Source organism: Ranitomeya variabilis, chromosome 3, assembly GCF_051348905.1.
Source record: "Ranitomeya variabilis isolate aRanVar5 chromosome 3, aRanVar5.hap1, whole genome shotgun sequence".
NCBI classification, from domain to species: domain Eukaryota; kingdom Metazoa; phylum Chordata; class Amphibia; order Anura; family Dendrobatidae; genus Ranitomeya; species Ranitomeya variabilis.
In genome coordinates, this window is record NC_135234.1 from 268,130,770 (window position 1) to 268,151,750 (window position 20,981).

At 47.0% G+C, this 20,981-nt stretch overlaps 1 protein-coding gene across 8 annotated transcripts in view; it reads right to left on the reverse strand.

The window, feature by feature from the left end:
* The window catches only part of DCAF6 (DDB1 and CUL4 associated factor 6), a 618,531-nt gene that overhangs the window by 386,428 nt on the left and 211,122 nt on the right, over positions 1-20,981 (reverse strand). For all 8 annotated transcript variants that reach the window (XM_077295474.1, XM_077295473.1, XM_077295472.1 and 5 more), the window contains exon 11: positions 3,665-3,847. In XM_077295474.1, coding sequence (XP_077151589.1) covers positions 3,665-3,847 — 183 coding nt within the window. The remainder of the gene's footprint in view (positions 1-3,664; positions 3,848-20,981) is intronic.

Genomic DNA, 20,981 nt, shown 5'->3' on the forward strand with positions numbered 1-20,981 from the left:
TATTTATGGCCTGATCGGTACCATTTTATATATAGGGGTGTTTTGTTGTGAATGTTCTCCTGACACTCCTTCTGTTGCTCGATTGGCCAGGGATTATGTATGTCATACCCCCTTTCAGGTAACTGAACATGGATGGTCAAAATGAATGGGCGTATGCTCAGATATGATTGGTTTGAACTGATGATGCGGGTCTATGATTGGTGCGTATGAGAACATCATGTTCACACCCTCCAAAGGATGTGGTATTAGGTCCCGGCAGCATTCTGACCATAGAGAGAGCGTTTTAGGTATTTTGTTCACTCATTATGTGATATGTTTTGTGATTGGTTATCTTAAACTATATAAACTGATTTGTACTGGTGTGATGCCACCCCCAGAAGAAGGCTGATTGCCGAAACGTGCGTAGGGGCAGGCGTGTAGCACCCACCAGAGGTATCTATTTGCACATTGTTATTTGCACATTGTTATTTGCACATTGTTATTTGCACATTGCTATTTGTCTGTTTCTAGGAACTTGGTTTTCAGGTTCAGACATACTTTGCAGTAAACATCTTTAAAATAGACCATGTGCATCCCATTGGGTTGGTTAGTCTTTGCAAGTACCTCTTACAATATGGTGGGTTCTCATGCCGCATTTTGGTTTCCCACTTTTTAAAGCCTATTATGTTTATAATTTTGGTATTTTGTTTTTGTTTTTTGTTGTTTTTCTTCAATAAAACTTGTTTTTTATAAAATTTGGTTCTCTAGTACATTTTTTTATCGGATTTTCATGTTTTTTGTATTGAACCACTATCATGTCCAACATATGGTTAATATAGGTTTTGATACCACATGGCTTAATTAGTTAGCCACTAGATATGTGGATACATCTATTTTCTTTGATCCAACCCTTTTGTTTTATATGAAAAAGAGTGTGTAAAGGATCTAAAGGATCTGGCCCCTTTGGATCCAGATGGTTCTGGCCAGTTATTCCAGGAACCATTAGGTCTAAATGAGACCTGGGAACCTCTGTCCATATGCGGGGGCTGCCCTGATGCCGATGATAAAGTTGTAGAAGACCTGTTGGTATTACTGCAAAAGGGCCGGTCCTGTTGTTGGCTCCAAAACGGCTGAGTGGTCCTTTTCTGGGGAAGGAATCTTCTCTTCCCTCCGGTAGCTCTGGTAAGGCAGAGAGGTTAATGACCTTTTGGAAGCAGAATCCGCTCGCCATTCTCTGAGCCATAGCGGCCTCCTGATGGAGACGGAAATTGCTGCGCAATTGGCCGCATCTAAAGAAGCGCTTACTACAAAATCCCCAGCCTGAGCTATCTGACTAGCAAGGCTTGCTGCCTCCGGGGGAAGATCACTATCCTGAATGGCGGCGGTTAAACTTACTGCCCAAGTGACCATAGCCTTAGCTACCCAGGTCGCGGCAAAAGATGGAAAGGAGGTGGAAAGAGCGCCGCTCCAGAGGCCTCAAAGACTGACCGAGCAAGGTTGTCAATTTGTCGGGCAGTGGGATTTTTGACTGAGGAACTATTACACAAAGATAGAAGCGTTTTGGATGCAAGACACGATACAGAGGGAGCCACTGAAGGATATCTTGACTCAATAGGCTTCTGACCTGCGAACCGTTTATCTGGTCGATCCCTATGTCTTTGGACGATGTTCTTAAATTCAGTGTGATTGCCGAACACCCTGTGAGGACGTTTAGCCCTCTTAAAAGACACTACATGATCTGGAACAGATATAGATTCTTCGTCTACCCACAGAGTCTTGTTAACTGACTCAATGAGGGAATCAAGTGTCTCCTGATAGTTCTGCGAGTCCTGGACTAGGGATGCATCAGAGTAGTTCTGAATCATGTTCACTGCAAACCCCTGGAGAGGGGAGCAAGAAATTGAACTCAGGGACACCGAAGCACGAGCAAGCTCGGGGGACGTGTCATGGTCCTCTTTGTAGAACCCTGAGCATTTTTAGATCGAGTACGACCCCTGCTGGTCGACGGTTCCCGACCGTCTCAAGGGGCCTTCACGGCCGGCAAACTAATGTCCTTACTTAAGGAGGGATTCCAGAGAGAGTCTATTGCCTTGGCCATGGAAGCCATAGACCATAACAGACGCAGCCCACTCAGGGGGACCAGGCTCACTGTCACAAGCCGTGCAGAACGGAGTACTGTGAGCTCGGGGCAAGGCAGTATTGCAAGTGGTACATGAAGCAAGAAACACTGTATGTGTTTTGTTAGCCTTTTTTGGCGCCTTAGATTGAGATATAGTGTACCCTTGAAAATATAAAGGGAGTATGTGACCAGAGAAAATGGGCAGAGAAAGAAGAATGCAGAGAAGGGGTTAAGCTGTCAGCTCCAGTGAATTCAGCCTACCCGGATCCTGCTCTTGAGTCCCCAGGGAAGGTGTCAGTGTCCTTACTTCTTGCAGCACTTCTGTCAGCGCTGCTGTTACTGCCACCGCTGTCAGGAAACCGGCTCTGTAACCTGAGGTGTAGAAAGATGGCCGCCGAGAGCAGGAGGGGGGCGCCTGTCGTTTAGGACAAGAAGTGCCAGAAGTGTGGGCGGCGAGCTATGAAAACGCGGCCTAGGCCGGCTAGAAGCTGGAATCTAAATTTGTGAAGCCTGTCGGTAATGAGCTCCGGCGGCGGCGCAAACAGACATATGAACAAAGCGGTGTAAAAACGCCGCTGGACGCCATGACACCGCTGCCCCCAGGGACCCGGACCCCGTCTCTGTGTGCCAGATGAGGCCAGCCGCAGTCATACTCACATTTTGAGGTGATGTAGCAGAGCTGGAGCTGCGGTGTTGCTGGTCGTGGGACTCCCTCCTCAATCCACCATCCCCATAGCCAGGGGGGTGGAGAGGAAATTTTTGCCTCCTTCCATCATCTGCTTTTAATCAGTGGTGATGCAGTGGAAGCTGCACGGACGCCATAGTGGGGCCTCTGTTGTCCATGGAATAGGGCAGAATGTCCAGCTGTAGGCCTGGCTACAGGAGAGGATAAATAGGGGAGACACTATGTGGTCGCCTGTTGCTGGTGTGGGGAGATTGGGACCGTAAAAGGAAACGTCGCCCCTGAAGTGAGCTCAGGCATGGCATCCCACGTCGCAGGAGAGGGTACGGGGAGGCGACACTCCGCGTTCTTGCCTGTTGATGATTCAGGGGAGATCGGAGCCTTGAAACGATTCGTCGCCCCCTTCACTCCATTAATTAAAAAATAAAAATTTACAGAAAAGTAAAAATAAAAACGTTGGGGTATGAAACCAAGTGCCTCCTACAGACATTAAGCAAGAACTGGTTCAATTGGAGCCAGCAGGAGGTTGTATTCTGCAGGGGAGGAGCTAATCTTTCCATGTTCACCTAGTGGCAGCAGCATAACACCCATGGTTCTGTGTCACCCAATGAGGCGTAGGAGAAAAGAAAAAACAAAAAGTAAGGTCTGGAAAGAAACCAGAGATGTGCCTCCTAAGGACACCAGGCATGAACTGGGTTCGCCTGCGGCAAGTGTCAGGGTGTATACGGCAGAGGAGGAGCTAACCTTTTTTTATGTTTACTTAGTGTCAGACTCCTGGCAGCAGTAGCACTCACCCCCACAGTCCTATGTCCCCCAATGAGACGAAGGAGAAAAACGGGAAATAACAGACTTAAATTATCTTCATTTGCATAGGATATGCTTACCAGAAGGAGCACTAGACTTTTCCGACGATGATGATGAAGACTGTTGGATATTTTCAGCAGATGAACTTTCACCAAGATTACTGGGAGGTGCATCCACATTAGACGGACCTGAAGTTGCTGATGCTTGTGGCTCTGTACTTGTGTTTGTGGACTGTGAAACTGATGTGCTTGACTGCACTCCACCTGCAATGTGTAGAAAATATCATTACTCACATTGCATAAGCAACTTTATAGCAAGGAGCTGGTGCTCATCAGCCTCATGGCAGCAGTTATATGACCTAAAAAAAACTGCTGATTTATGCATCGTTTGTGGGATGTACATAATCCAGAGAACTCTGGCTGAGTTTCAGGACTGCTGTTGAAGGTCTCTTAACTATTGCTTCCATTCAACTGGCTTTATTGGAGAGCATTGTAATGATGCCTAACCGTGTATTCACACTTTGCAAAAAAAAAATTATGCAACTGCAACAAGTGAATATAATTGGAATAACAGAAAGCTTATTGATTTTTGGGCTGCAGAGATATTTCAACTCAAAAAACTATTAGTTAGATGAAAACAGACAAGTGCAATACGCTGTGGTCTCCATCAGTGCTACAAACCTTGAATGGAGTTGTCAGTGCACATGATGGACAACTGCAAAGCTCTCTTCACTGCTCAGTGAGAGGGAATGGAGGTCTATGGCTCCCAACTCTAATCTAAACTAGCGTGTAAACTAAATGGATTGGCTCTTATCTAATTATATTTAGAAATGAATAGTAACACTCACACATACTGATCGGCCACAGCTCCTGCACCAAAGCTTACTCATTGCCCCTGGTATCTAGTCTTGAAACACTGGAAATGCCTCTCAACCAGTCATTAACTGGGTTACCTGCTGGACCCAGTTATTGGCTTTGGGGTCTTTTTCGGCAGTCTCCAATGTGTCTAGGATCGGACCAAGAAGCATATACCAGCAGGACCAGGTTAGTGTTGAAATGCCAATGGTACGAGAGTATTACTAGTTTCAGTTTTTTTTTTTTTTTGTTTTTTTTTTAAGAAGACTAAGCCCTATAACACATTTTTATTCCCTATAAAAAAAAGGGACGTCTGGTCACATCAGGGATCCGTATATGAAGAGTTCTGCTGAACATTAGATGAGATGGCGCAGCATTAGTGGTGGAATGTGGTGTGTTGCAGTAATTGCGCATGAATTTGTATAGTGACAGTTTCAGTGGGGTGTGCTCCAGACTAGCTGCCTTGATTCGTTTCCCCATGGTGCGCATGAAACGTTCTACGATTCCATTAGCTTGCGGCCAGCAAGGTGTGATTTTTCTGTGGCTGAACCCCAAGTATTCAGAAAACTGTGCAAACACATGTCCATTGAATGGAGGTCCATTATCTGTTTTGACCACTCTCGGAATGCCATATGCAGAGAATATGTCGTCCAGTTCTGGTAAGACACTATTAGCAGACGTTGAAGAGATGAATGAAATGACAGGGTATCTAGAATATTCATCAATTGTTACTAGAATGTATTGGCCATTTGGTAATGGTCCATATATGTCGACTGCCACTTCCTCCCATACAGTAGTAGGTAACGGAGACATTTGTAATGGCTCTAGAGTTGATGATGGAGTAATTAATTGACAAGTGGAGCAATGTCTAAACTTCTCTTCCACCAATTTATCCATATTTTGGAACCACACTTTTTCTCTGAGTACCTTTTTTGTGCCAACAATTCCTAGATGACCTTCGTGTGCTATCTGTATGACTAGGTTGCGCAAGGCCTTAGGTACAACCAGTTTGGTATCACGAAGGATGAGTTGGTCTTCAGTGACTGATAATTCCTCACGTACATTTGAAAATAGTTTTAACTCCTTTAGATCAATCCCATCATCAGGAAATTTTTTCTTTTGAATTTCATGCCATCTTCTATTTTGGATAACTTGTATTAAGGCACAGAGTGTCTTGTCACTTGTTGTTGTATTCACAAACTGATCAACAGAAAGTGCTTTTGGCACGGCGTGAGCTGCAATAAAGTGTGCTGTATTTTCCAGGTTTGTGAACAATTTTGTAATTATAGTCCTGTAGCCGTAGACCCCATCGTTCAATCCGTGCCGGCATTTTAACTCTGGGATTTCCAAAAATTGTAAGGAGGGCTTGATGATCTATGACAATAGTGAAGGGAGCTCCATAGAGAAATAAGTGAAAGTGTTCACATACCCAGACGACTGCCAAGCTTTTTTCTTCAGGTTGCGAATACTTTCTTTCAGTGCTTGTTAAGCTTTTACTTGCATAAGAAATGATGTGGGGACTTTGATTGTCATCCTTGTATTGTGCTAAAATAGCACCCAGTCCCACGGGACTGGCGTCCACAATCAGTTCGGTTCGAAGAGCTGGATCAAAATAGGCCATGGTGGTTGTTGAGCAGAGTTCGTTTTTAGTGGTTTCAAAAGAGGCCTGACAGTCTTGGGACCACTGAAAAACATAATTTTGTTTCGTAAGTTCCCTTAATGGAGTGCTGATTGTCGAAAAATTTGGAATGTATCTAGCACAGTAACTTGCCATTCCAAGAAGAGAGCGCACTTCACTGGCATTCTGTGGAATTGAAGCTGCTCTGATGGATTCCACCTTCTTGGGATCAGGTCGCACTTCTTCCGCCGAGAAAATGTGACCATAGAACTCCAATTAATTTTTATCAAATTTGCATTTTTCTTTGTTTAAAGTGAGTCCAGCAGAGAGCAGACATTCAAAGATAGCATATAGAGATGGGGCGTGGCTATGTAGTCCAGGAGAGAGGACGCACCTTAGGAGAGCTCCGGTCATCCTGAACTGAATCCTGCCACAAATTCCCCTGTTTTACCGGCTGCACCGGCTGGAGAGGTGCCCTTACGATCCCAGGAGACCGGCGACCCCCGGGAGCGGCGGTTTTGGAGCCCGGAGACGCCAGGAAGTGAAGTGGCCTGGACGGGTGGTAAAAATCCCTGGGCTGCGGCGGCCATCTTGGGCGCGTGTTCCAGCATACAGGACGCGGCGCCGGCGGTTGCAGGAGCCGGATACATCTCCCCTGGAGGGGGCAGACACCTGCACTGAAGCGGGAGCGCTGTGGAACGCTGAGATACAGGTGCTTGATCTGGGGCAGTGGGCGGCACCTGGGAGACGGCAGCCATCACTGCAGCGCGCTCTCCAGCAGTAAGGAGAGCCGCGCTTTACAGCAAGACTGCGGTACAACCTGGGAGGTGAGCGCATCATTGTAATAATAAAGGGGTAGTGCGGTGTGTGCCCTGGAAGATTGGGCCCTGCACCCCCCTTATCTGACAAGCTCCTGTTTGTGCCATAAACTTTGGAGGGATTAACCCCTCCCTCTCTGCTGTGCTGCCTGTGGAGGCTGTGGGCTGCTCTGGGACATAGTGCCTGGTGAATCCTGTGCTGCTGCTTTTGTGAATATCTGACAGTCCCCTTGTCTGGCTGGTGATCTTCCTTCGATCTATTCCAGTATTTAACTTTGCCGGATCAGCTATTGGAGAATAGACCAGCTATAACTATATGTGTGATCCTTCTGAAGGGTCCTTCTGCTAACCGCCATGCAGCACTCTAAAGGATCGGGGGCTGCTGAGAAATTAAAGAAATATAACAGAGAAGACACCTCTGATAATGTACGCACTCTCAGAAATAATCCCACGCAGCACCAACGCAAAAATCGTCCTTCTGACAGTAATGAGGGAGAGCAGGACGAACTGACTCTTAAACAAGCGTCTGAGCAACTGATGCAGGCCATATCCCTCACTAGATCCTCTCTTACTGAGAAAATAGAAGACGTACATACTGAAGTGGGTCATTTGCGACATGATATGCAAGCTATGAGAGGGCGCATCTCGGAGGTTGAAACAAGAGTGTCTCAGATAAAGGACACCATTACCCCTATGGAAGCTAAGTTGTCAAAAGCCGCCGGGTCCGTGAATGCCTGGAAACAAAAAGCAGACGACTTGGAAAATAGACTGCGCCGTAATAACATTCGAATAATTGGCTTGCCGGAGCGTTCAGAGGGTCAGCAACCTGAGCAATTCCTAGAGGATTGGCTTAAAACCTCCCTGGGAGATGGATTCTCCTCAACATTTTCTGTGGAGAGGGCCCATAGAGTACCGACGAGGCCTCTCCCCCCTGGAGCTCCGCCCCGGCCCTTCTTGGCACGTCTTCTTAACTGCAGGGACAGAGATGCGATACTCCGCCTGGCGAGGCAGAAGAGCCCTATTAAATTCAATAACGCCACTATATCAATTTTCCCGGATTTCTCTATGGAGCTCCAAAAGCAGCGAGTTCGATTTGTGGAAGTTAAGAAGCGGCTCAGGGATAAAAACATCATTTATTCCATGCTTTACCCAGCTCGGCTCCGCGTTGTCCATGAAGGCTCTTCCCTGTTTTTTACAGATCCGGCGGAGGTAACCGAATGGTTACGAACATATAAGGTGTCTAATGTGCCGGACTCCTGAGCAATCTTCCTTATCCAATGGCAATACAAAATGGAGCTCTCCGTACAAGGTGTTGAGCTTACCAACAATACCAAACGCTGATTCCAGTGAGGGTATCCCCTTTTCTAATTGACTGTAGGAGTGTAGGATTATACTCCTCTACTGTTCAAGTTTTATTTTGTTTGGGTTCTTACACCAGTTTTGACTGTTTGATATGTTTGATAGTCGCCATTGATAATTCTGTGCTCTACGTGGTGTTCCTGATCTCTACACGAGCTATGGTGTATAATATTCCTTTTCTCAAGTGTAGCTATGGGGTCTGAGATTATATGTATGACTTGGAATGTACGGGGTATTAAGACCCCCCGTAAAAAAATCAAGGTATTTTCACAGATTAAGCGGTATCATCCCCATGTTGTAGCACTTGTAGAGACACATCTGACCAGGGACACAGCTAAATGTACACAAAAGCCATGGATGCAGTGGTCCCTCCATGCATTTCATACCAGCTATTCAAGAGGGGTCTCTCTGCTAATCCATAGAAGTGTTAGATGGGAGGCCAAGGAGGCAAGACGAGATCCAGAAGGTCGATTTGTTTTTGTGCACGCCTTTATTAACACGCGGGAATACGTGATACTGTGTGTCTATAACCCACCCCCAGCTAATATATCGGTTCTTCGCATGGCAATGGGATTCTCCCTAAATTATCCTGATGCTAGTATTATTTGTATGGGAGATTTTAACTTAGGGTACCGTTACACAAAACGATTTACCAGCGATACGACCTGGCCGTGATCGTTGGTAAGTCGTTGTGTGGTCGCTGGAGAGCTGTCACACAGACAGCTCTCCAGCGACCAACGATTCCGAAGTCCCCGGGTAACCAGGGCAAACATCGGGTTACTAAGCGCAGGGCCGCGCTTAGTAACCCGATGTTTACCCTGGTTACCAGCGTAAACGTAAAATAAAAAAAACACATACTCACATTCCGGTGCCTGCGTCCGCTTCCCTGCACTCCTCCTGCATCCTGTGTAAGCGCCGGCCAAAGAAGAGCAGTGACGTCACCGCTGTGCTCTGCTTTCACTTTACGGCCGGCGCTCACAGTCAGTGCAGGGAAGCAGACGGCCAGGGACCTGACGGACACCGGAATGTAAGTATGTACTGTTTGGGTTTTTTTACATTTACGATGGTAACCAGGGTAAACATCGGGTTACTAAGCGTGGCCCTGCGCTTAGTAACCCGATATTTACCCTGGTTACAAGCGAACGCATCGCTGCATCGGTGTCACACACACCGATGCAGCGATGACAGCGGGAGATCCAGCGACGAAATAAAGTTTCAAACGATCTGCTACGACGTACGATTCTCAGCGGGGTCCCTGATCGCTGCTGCGTGTCAGACACAGCGATATCGTATGGATATCGCTGGAACGTCACGGATCGTGCCGTCGTAGCGATCAAAGTGCCAATGTGAGACGGTACCCTTAGTCATGGATAGTTCCTTAGATAGATTGAGACTGGATGACGGGATGTCTGGAGGCACTTCTATTCAATCCTCTTCTCAATTGGCACTGTTTACGAATGGTAGCGGATGGCTGGACCTATGGAGAATACGTCACCCTGGGATAAGGGATTACACTTGTCATTCGTCAACTAGACGGTCTCTATCTCGTATAGACTATATATTTGGGTCTAGTGACCTGGGTGGATAGTACTGAGCATGGCAATAGGGGGATATCGGACCACAGTCCAGTTATTCTTAAACTTAAATACAGTCAGTCAAATAGTACTATACCCTGGAAATTGAACCCCTTCTGGCTGAAATTAATAGATTCTAGCGATAGAACGGTGGATCAGCTGAACTGTTTTATCCTTACCCATCCAGACCCCTCAAATCTTAGTCTGTTTTGGGATACCCTAAAAGCATATCTAAGGGGATGTCTGTCTTCCACAATTTCCTATATTAAAAGAATGACGGCAGGAGAGGATGACGAGATGGAGCGACGATTGAAGGAATCCTGTTGTGAACTATACTTTTTGGCTCCCTCTTGTGGTCACTAGTGATTTGGCACTTGGATTGTCTTTTACCAGGTTTGTGCTCACCTGCTTCGTTAGGCCTGGGGTGTTGCTATTTTAACTTCCTGGATTCTCAGTCCAGTGCCTGGCATCGTTGTAATCAGTTCACTTCTGTTTGCTCCTGTCTTCTGGTCCTGGTTCTTTGCAAGATAAGCTAAGTCCTGCTTTCGTACTCTTGATCATTTGCATTGTTCATATTTTTTGTCCAGCTTGTACAATATGTGATTCCTGTTATTGCTGGAAGCTCTAGGGGGGCTGATATTCTCCCCCCACACCGTCAGTCGGTTTGGGGGTTCTTGGATATTCAGCGTGGATATTTTGCAGGGTTTTTTGCTGACCATATAAGTCTTCTTACTATATTCTGCTATTAGTCAGTGGGCCTCTCTTTGCTAAATCTAGTTCATTCTTACGTTTGTCTTTTCTTCTTACCTCACCGTTATTATTTGTTGGGGGCTTGTATTACTTTGGGGTCTTTTCTCTGGAGGCAAGAGAGGTCTTATTTTCCCTGATAGGGGTAGTTAGTTCTCCGGCTGGCGCGAGACGTCTAGAATCAACGTAGGTATGTTCCCCGGCTGCTGTTAGTGTTTGCGCTAGGATCAGGTATATGGTCAGCCTAGTTACCACGTCCCTATGAGCTGGTATTTATGTTTGCAGACTTTGCTGTAATTTCTGAGATTCATTGCCATTGGAATCATAACAGTATGCCAGGCCAATAAATAGTTAATGCATTGCTGAAGTGGGATTAAAAGAAAAGAAGTTCTGAGTTTTTTTTTTTGTTTTTTTTTCTTCCTCCCCTTTATCTCTGAGTGGCTTGAAGCTTTGCTGCAGACATGAATGTTCAGACCTTGATTACTAGTGTGGATCAGCTTGCTGCACGTGTGCAGGGCATTCAGGATTTTGTTGTTAGCAGTCCTATGTCAGAGCCTAAGATACCTATTCCTGAGCTGTTCTCTGGAGATCGATTTAAATTTAGGAATTTTAGGAATAATTGTAAATTGTTTCTATCTTTGAAACCTCGTTCGTCTGGAGATTCAGCTCAGCAAGTTAAAATTATTATCTCCTTCTTGCGTGGCGACCCTCAGGATTGGGCTTTCTCGTTAGCGCCAGGAGATCCTGCATTGGCGGATGTTGATGCGTTTTTTCTGGCGCTCGGATTGCTTTATGAGGAGCCTAATCTTGAAATTCAGGCAGAAAAAGCTCTACTGGCCATCTCTCAGGGCCAGGATGAAGCTGAGGTGTACTGCCAAAAATTTCGGAAATGGTCCGTGCTTACTCGATGGAATGAATGTGCTCTGGCCGCAAATTTCAGAAATGGCCTTTCTGAAGCCATTAAGAATGTGATGGTGGGTTTTACAATTCCTACAAGTCTGAATGATTCTATGGTGCTGGCTATTCAGATTGATCGGCGTTTGCGGGAGCGCAAATCCGCTAAACCTCTGGCGGTGTTGTCTGAACAGACACCTGTCTCAATGCAATGCGATAGAATCCTGACTAGAACCGAACGACAAAATCATAGACGTCAGAATGGGCTGTGTTTTTACTGTGGTGATTCTACACATGTTATATCAGCATGCTCTAAACGCCTAACCAAGGTTGTCAGTCCTGTCACCATTGGTAATTTGCAGCCTAAATTTATTTTGTCTGTGACTTTAATTTGTTCATTGTCTTCCTACCCTGTTATGGCATTTGTGGATTCAGGTGCTGCCCTGAGTCTTATGGACTTGTCGTTTGCCAAGCGCTGCGGTTTTGTCCTGGAGCCTTTAAAGGTTCCGATTCCTCTCTGAGGAATTGATGCTACGCCACTGGCGGAAAATAAACCGCAGTATTGGACACAAGTGACCATGTGCATGACTCCTGAACATCGGGAGGTGATTTGTTTTCTTGTTCTGCATAAAATGAATGATTTGGTCGTTTTAGGTCTGCCATGGTTACAGACCCATAATCCTGTTTTGGATTGGAAGGCTATGTCTGTCTCAAGTTGGGGTTGTCAGGGAATTCATTGCGATTCTTCGCCGGTGTCTATTGCTACTTCTACTCCTTCAGAAGTTCCTGAGTATTTGTGTGACTATCAGGATGTATTCAGTGAGTCCAGGTCCAGTGCTCTTCCTCCTCATAGGGACTGTGACTGCGCTATAGATTTGATTCCTGGCAGTAAATTTCCTAAGGGACGATTATTTAATTTGTCTGTACCCGAGCATGCCGCAATGCGTTCTTATGTCAAGGAGTCTTTGGAGAAGGGGCATATTCGTCCATCCTCTTCCCCTCTCGGTGCGGGATTTTTTTTTGTGGCCAACAAAGACGGGTCTTTGAGACCTTGTATAGACTATCGGCTTCTGAATAAAATCACTGTTAAGTTTCAGTATCCGTTGCCGCTATTGTCAGACTTGTTTGCTCGGATTAAGGGCGCCAAGTGGTTCACCAAGTGCGTACAACCTTGTGCGCATTAGGCAGGGAGATGAATGGAAAACTGCATTCAATATGCCCGAAGGTCATTTTGAATACTTGGTGATACCCTTTGGGCTCTCTAATGCCCCTTCAGTGTTTCAGTTCTTTATGCATGATATCTTCCGGAAGTATCTGGATAAATTTTTGATTGTGTATCTTGATGATATTCTAGTTTTCTCGGATGATTGGGATTCTCATGTAAAGCAGGTCAGGATGGTGTTTCAGGTTTTGCGTGATAACGCTTTGTTTGTGAAGGGCTCAAAGTGTCTCTTTGGAGTGCAGAAGGTTTCCTTTTTGGGTTTTATTTTCTCCCCTTCTGCCGTGGAGATGGACCCAGTCAAGGTCCGAGCTATTCATGATTGGACTCAGCCCACGTCTGTTAAGAGTCTTCAGAAGTTCTTGGGGTTCGCTAATTTCTACCGTCGCTTTAACGCTAATTTTTCTAGCGTTGTTAAACCTTTGACGGATATGACCAAGAAAGGTTCTGATGTGGCTAATTGGGCTCCTGCAGCCGTGAAGGCCTTCCAGGAGCTGAAGCGCCGGTTTACTTCGGCGCCTGTTTTGTGCCAGCCTGATGTCTCACTTCCCTTTCAGGTTGAAGTGGATGCTTCTGAGATCGGTGCTGGGGCTGTTTTGTCGCAGAGAGGCTCTGGTTGTTCTGTGATGAGACCATGTGCCTTTTTCTCTAGGAAGTTTTCGCCTGCTGAGCGGAACTATGATGTTGGTAATCGGGAGTTGTTGGCCATGAAGTGGGCATTTGAGGAGTTGGGTCATTGGCTCGAGGGTGCTAAGCATCGGGTGGTGGTCTTGACTGATCACAAAAATCTGATGTATCTCGAGTCTGCTAAGCGCCTGAATCCTAGACAGGCTCGTTGGTCATTGTTTTTCTCTCGTTTTGACTTTGTGGTCTCATACCTGCCTGGTTCGAAGAATGTTAAGGCTGATGCTCTCTCTAGGAGCTTTGTGCCTGACTCTCCTGGAGTCTCGGAGCCGGCTGGTATTCTTAAAGAGGGAGTGATCGTGTCGGCCATATCTCCGGATTTGCGACGTGTGTTGCAGAGATTTCAGGCTGGTAGACCTGACTCGTGTCCACCCGACAGACTGTTTGTTCCTGATAAATGGACCAGCAGAGTCATTTCCGAGGTTCATTCCTCGGTGTTGGCAGGGCATCCGGGAATTTTTGGTACCCGAGATTTGGTGGCTAGGTCCTTTTGGTGGCCTTCCTTGTCGCGGGATGTGCGGTCATTTGTGCAGTCCTGTGGGACTTGTGCTCGGGCTAAGCCTTGTTGTTCTCGTGCTAGCGGGTTGCTTTTGCCCTTGCCCGTCCCGAAGAGGCCTTGGACGCACATTTCCATGGATTTCATTTCTGATCTTCCGGTGTCTCGGGGAATGTCTGTCATCTGGGTGGTGTGTGATCGTTTTTCCAAGATGGTCCATTTGGTAAGTTGCCTAAGTTGCCTTCCTCTTCCGATCTGGTTCCTTTGTTTTTTCAGAATGTGGTTCGTTTACACGGCATTCCGGAGAATATCGTGTTCGACAGAGGATCCCAGTTTGTGTCCAGATTCTGGCGATCTTTTTGTGCTAAGATGGGCATTGATTTGTCGTTTTCATCTGCCTTCCATCCTCAGACTAATGGTCAAACGGAGCGAACTAATCAGACACTGGAGGCTTATTTGAGATGTTTTGTTTCTGCGGACCAGGATGATTGGGTGACCTTCTTGCCATTGGCGGAGTTTGCCCTTAATAATCGGGCTAGTTCCGCTACTTTGGTTTCGCCATTCTTCTGCAACTCTGGTTTTCATCCTCGTTTCTCCTCGGGTCATGTTGAGTCTTCTGACTGTCCTGGGGTGGATTCCGTGGTGGATAGGTTGCAGCGGATTTGGAATCATGTGGTGGACAACTTGAAGTTGTCACAGGAGAAGGCTCAGCATTTTGCCAACCGCCGCCGCGGTGTGGGCCCCCGACTTCGTGTTGGGGATTTGGTTTGGTTGTCTTCTCGGTATGTCCCTCTGAAGGTTTCCTCTCCTAAGTTTAAGCCTCGCTTTATTGGTCCTTATAAAATTTTGGAAGTTCTTAACCCGGTTTCTTTTCGTTTGGATCTTCCGGTGTCGTTTGCCATTCACAACGTGTTCCATAGGTCTTTGTTACGGCGGTACGTTGTGCCTGTGGTTCCTGCTGTTGAGCCTCCTGCTCCGGTGTTGGTTGAGGGCGAGTTGGAGTACGTGGTGGAGAAGATCTTGGATTCTCGTCTCTCTAGACGGAGGCTCCAGTATTTGGTCAAATGGAAGGGCTATGGTCAGGAGGATAATTCCTGGGTGGCCGCCTCTGATGTTCATGCGGCCGATTTGGTTCGTGCCTTCCACGCTGCTCATCCTGGTCGCCCTGGTGGTCTTGGTGAGGGTTCGGTGACCCCTCCTTAAAGGGGGGGTACTGTTGTGAACTATACTTTTTGGCTCCCTCTTGTGGTCACTAGTGATTTGGCACTTGGATTGTCTTTTACCAGGTTTGTGCTCACCTGCTTCGTTAGGCCTGGGGTGTTGCTATTTTAACTTCCTGGATTCTCAGTCCAGTGCCTGGCATCGTTGTAATCAGTTCACTTCTGTTTGCTCCTGTCTTCTGGTCCTGGTTCTTTGCAAGATAAGCTAAGTCCTGCTTTCGTACTCTTGATCATTTGCTTTGTTCATATTTTTTGTCCAGCTTGTACAATATGTGATTCCTGTTATTGCTGGAAGCTCTAGGGGGGCTGATATTCTCCCCCCACACCGTCAGTCGGTTTGGGGGTTCTTGGATATTCAGCGTGGATATTTTGCAGGGTTTTTTGCTGACCATATAAGTCTTCTTACTATATTCTGCTATTAGTCAGTGGGCCTCTCTTTGCTAAATCTAGTTCATTCTTACGTTTGTCTTTTCTTCTTACCTCACCGTTATTATTTGTTGGGGGCTTGTATTACTTTGGGGTCTTTTCTCTGGAGGCAAGAGAGGTCTTATTTTCCCTGATAGGGGTAGTTAGTTCTCCGGCTGGCGCGAGACGTCTAGAATCAACGTAGGTACGTTCCCCGGCTGCTGTTAGTGTTTGCGCTAGGATCAGGTATATGGTCAGCCTAGTTACCACGTCCCTATGAGCTGGTATTTATGTTTGCAGACTTTGCTGTAATTTCTGAGATTCTTTGCCATTGGAATCATAACAGAATCCGAGACTGCCTATGTAACCAACCAAACTAGTGGCAACAGGGTAGCATGGCTCACTTCCCAAAGGTTATATACCCAACATATAGACACAAAATCAAAACGCAAATTGTTTTTTACCCGTCAATCCTACTTCGAATTGGGGAATCAGGCCAGTAAACTATTGGCTTTTTTAGTACGCCAACACAACACATCTTATACAGTATTACAGATCCGGGCACTTGATGGTTCATTGGTATCCTCTACTGATGAGATCCTCCAGTGTTTTCACGATTACTATAAATCTTTATACAAGTCTAGTAGTGGTTTTGGTGTTCCTGAATGTGTAGACTATTTATCGGACATAGCATTCCCCTCATTGAGTCCAGCTCAGCAAGCCTTTATGGAGGCTGAGTTCACTTTGGAGGAGGTGGAGCAAGCTATAATGGATATGGCCACCGGGAAGGCCCCTGGACCTGATGGGTTTCCTATTGAGCTGTATAAGAAATATCGAGGTCAATTGGCACCACTTTTATTGAAGGTACTTAGGAGTATATGGGAGGGAGAGATTATGCCTGAAACATTTTATGATGAAGAAGGGAAGGATCCTCTGGAATGTGGATCGTATCGCCCCATATTATTATTATTATTATTCATTTTTATAGCGCCATTTATTCCATGGCGCTGTACATGTGAAATACGGGGCAAATATAGACAAATACATTAGACATGAGCAAAAAAAAACAAGGCACACGGGTACATAAGGAGGGAGGACCCTGCCCGCGAGGGCTCACAATCTGCAGGGGATGGGTGATGATACACTAGGAGAGGGCAGAGCTGGTTGTGCGGCGGTTCAGTAGGTTCAGGATCACTGCAGGCTGTAGGCTTGTCGGAAGAGGTGAGTCTTCAGGTTCTTTTTGAAAGTTTCTATGGTAGGCGAGAGTCTGATGTGCTAGGGTAGAGAGTTCCAGAGTATGGGGGAAGCACGGGAGAAGTCTTGGATGCGGTTGTGGGAAGAAGAGATGAGAGGGGAGTAGAGAAGGAGGTCTTGAGAGGATCGGAGGTTGCGTGTTGGTAGGTACCGGGAGATCATGTCACAGATGTATGGAGGAGATAGGTTGTGGATGGCTTTGTAGGTCATTGTGAGGGTTTTGAACTGGAGTCTCTGGGCAATAGGAAGCCAGTGAAGGGCTTGGCATAGGGGAGAGGCTGGGGAATAGCGGGGAGACAGGTAGATTAGTCGAGCAGCAGAGTGTAGGATGGATTGGAGTGGTGCCAGAGTGCTAGAGGGGAGTCCAGAGAGTAGGAGGTTGCAGTAGTCGAGGCGGGAGATGATAAGGGCATGCACTAGTGTTTTTGTGGTGTCACGGTCAAGGAATGCGCGGATCCGGGAAATGTTTTTGAGTTTGAGGCGGCAGGAGGAGGCAAGGGCTTGGATATGTGGCTTGAAAGAGAGGGCAGAGTCGAGGATCACCCCGAGGCACCGGGCGTGTGGGACTGGGGAAAGTGAGCAGCCATTGACATTGATGGATAGGTCTGGTGGAGGGGTAGAGTGAGATGGGGGGAAAGATGATGAATTCTGTTTTGTCCATGTTCAGTTGTAGAAAGCGAGCAGAAAAGAAGGCTGAAATAGCAGACAGACAGTGCGGGATTTTGGTAAGCAAGGAGGTGAGGTCAGGTCCGGATAGGTAGATCTGCGTGTCATCAGCATAGAGATGGTACTGCATACCGTGGGATTCTATGAGCTGTCCCAGACCGAAGGTGTAGATGGAGAAGAGTAGGGGTCCTAGAACAGAGCCTTGAGGAACACCGACTGACAAGGGGCGAGGTGAGGAGGTGGTGTGGCGGAGGGAGACACTGAATGTCCGATCTGTCAGATATGATGAGATCCAGGAAAGGGCCAAGTCTGTGATGCCAAGAGATGAGAGGATTTGTAGCAGAAGGGAGTGGTCCACAGTGTCAAAGGCAGAAGACAGGTCCAGGAGAAGGAGGACAGAGTAGTGTCGCTTGTTCCTGGCAGTTAGTAGGTCATTGGTGACTTTAGTTAGGGCAGTTTCAGTTGAGTGATGGGAACGGAAGCCAGATTGTAATCGATCAAAGAGGGAGCAGGAGGAGAGGTGAGAGGACAGTTCAAGATGGATGTGTTGCTCCAGCAATTTGGAGGCATAAGGAAGAAGAGATATCGGGCGATAGCTAGACACAGAAGATGGGTCGAGGGAGGGCTTTTTGAGGATGGGTGTGATCTTGGCATGTTTGAAGGATGAGGGGAAGACACCTGTTGTGAGTGAGAGGTTGAAGAGGTGCGTTAGGGTTGGGATGAAGACCGTGGAAAGGTTAGGGATGAGGTGAGATGGGAGCGGGTCGAGCGTGCAGGTGGTGAGGTGTGATCTCGACAGGAGGGTGGAGAGCTGATCTTCTGTCATGGTGGAGAAGCTGGTTTTGGAGGAGCAGGGGTGAGCAGCTAAGAGGGGCAGTGGGCGCTGTGGGCCAAAGCTTTCTCTGATCGTATCGATCTTCTGTTTAAAGAAAGAGGCAAAGTCTTCAGCAGAAATGAGAGGGGAGGGAGGGGGTGCAGGGGGACGGAGTAGAGAATTGAAAGTGTTAAAAAGCTGTTTAGGGTTGTGAGACAGGGAGGATATGAGAGATGAGAAGTAAGTTTGTTTTGCGGCAGTGAGCGCGGACTTGAAGCTGGCGAGGGACTGCTTGTATGCGGTTAAGTGGTCAGCAGAGCGGGATCGCTTCCATCTTCGCTCAGCGATCCTGGAAGCCCGTCTCAGTTCTTTAGTCAGGCTGGTCAGCCAGGGCTGCCTGTTGACTGTACGAGTTTTGCTATGCATGAGCGGGGCGGCCGAATTGAGTGTTGCTGTTATTGTGGCGTTATAAAAAGCAGCAGCAGCATTTGTGTCATGAAGGGAGGCTATGTCGGTAAGAGGGAGAAGGGACTCAGAGAGTGATTGTAAGTTGAGATGTTTGAGATTTCTGCGAGGGAGTTCGTGGAGTGGGGGTTGCACACTAGGAGAGGAGAGGGAAGAGAATGTCAGTAGGTTGTGGTCAGACAGGGGGAGGGGTGAGTTAGTGAGATTAGTAAGGGAGCAGAGGCGGGTGAAGACGAGGTCCAGCGTGTGGCCATCTTTGTGAGTGGCCTCAGAGGACCATTGAGTGAGGCCAAAGGAGGCAGTCAGTGATAAAAGTTTAGAGGCAGCTGAGGTGGAAGTGTCAATCGGGATGTTGAAATCACCCATGATGATAGTGGGGATGTCAACAGAGAGGAAATGAAGTAGCCATGTGGTGAAATGGTCAAGAAAGGTGGAGATGGCTAGTTCTGGGGGGCGGTAGATGACAGCCAGCTGGAGGTTGGAGGGAGAATAGATGCGGATGGAGTGCACCTCAAATGAGGGAAGAGTAGCGGAGGGTGGTAGCGGGATTGGAGTGAAGGAGCAGGTGTCAGACAGGAGCAAGCCAACCCCTCCACCACGTTTGTTGGTGGAGCGAGAGGTGTGAGAGAGGTGGAGACCGCCGTAGGAAAGCGCAGCTGGAGAGGCTGAGTCAGAGGGGGTGAGCCAGGTTTCCGTGATGCTAAGGAAGGAGAGTTTGTTGGTGATGAAGAGGTCATGGATAAATGGCAGTTTGTTGCAGACGGAGCGTGCGTTCCATAGTGCTCCAGGTAAGGGGACCGGGGGAGTGGGGGCTGGATGAATGGGTATGAGGTTGTCATGGTTGGGAAAACGTGCGGAGGATCGAGGTAGGGGGTTAGAAATGAGCGTGGGGATGTGTTGAGGTGGGCCGGGATTTGGGGATACATCACCGGCAATGAGGAGTAGCAGACAGAGCGTTAGAAGGTGGGAGCAGGATAGGACATGATGTGGCCATGTGTGTCTGGAGAAAAAGGATTGTATGTGGAGGAACAGTTCTGAGGAGAAGGTGAGATGGCTGGGGAGGATGGAGGAAGAAATGACTAGTTCCTTACAAGGTGGAGGGATTGCAGGAGATTGTAAGAAGGAAAGTAGTATGGGGGTGAATGAGAAAAGAAACCGAAACATTGTAGAGGTTGGTGTTCTGTTACCTTCCAGTCAATTCCAGTCCAATTCAGTCTAATTCAAATTCATAATTAAAAAGATGTAATTTAAAAGATGGAAGATAAAAGATGAAATACATATCACTAGTTAACGTAGATTACAAAATTTTCACCAAAATATTGGCCACTAGACTAAATACGCTCATATTATTAGACCTTATACACCCAGATCAAACTGGCTTTATGCCTGGGAAAAGTACTTCTATCAATATCAGGCGGGTCCAATCGGTGATTCAGTATAGCTCTCTAGAGCCAGACAATAGTTGGGCGCTGGCATCGCTAGATACGGCCAAGGCATTCGACTCTCTTGAGTGGCCTTTCCTCTCCGCGTGTCTGCAGAAATATGGTTTTGGAGAGAAATTTATTAGGGTGATAGACACGCTGTATAAGAATCCCAGGGCGCGTGTAATCGTAAATAATTCCACCTCTGATTCTTTTACATTACACAGGGGAACCCGTCAGGGATGCCCTCTGTCCCCTGCTCTCTTCGCCCTTGCGATAGAGGCTTTAGCAATACGCATAAGATCCTCCACGGATATCAAGGGAATAAATATTGCAGATCGTGTGGATACCATCGGCCTTTATGCTGATGATATGATAATATTTAGAAGAAACTCTACCACAAGTGATAGCGACCATAGATAAATTTAGTAAATTCTCCGGCCTATATATAAACTGGGATAAGTCTGCCCTGATGCCTTTATCTCATACTTCGGCTCCCTGTCTCGGGACTCTCACATCGCTACCTGTGGTTTCCAACTTCAAATATCTAGGTATTCATATGTCTCAATACAGTCGGTTAGACTTACAACAAAACATCTACCCACTGTTGGATTTGGTCAAGTCTAAATTTATAATCTGGAGTAGACTCCCCCTCTCTGTCGCAGGTCGCATTAACCTAATTAAAATGATACTGCTTCCCAAACTCAATTATTGCTTTCAACATAGTGCTGTACCAATACCCAAGTCATTTTTCGCAAAATTAAATTCCTTAATCACATCCTTTATATGGGGGAAGACCAGGCCCAAACTCAAACTATCTATTCTACAGAGACCAAAAAAGGGGGGTGGGGCGGCTTTACCAGACCTCTATCTGTACTACCTTGCTGGG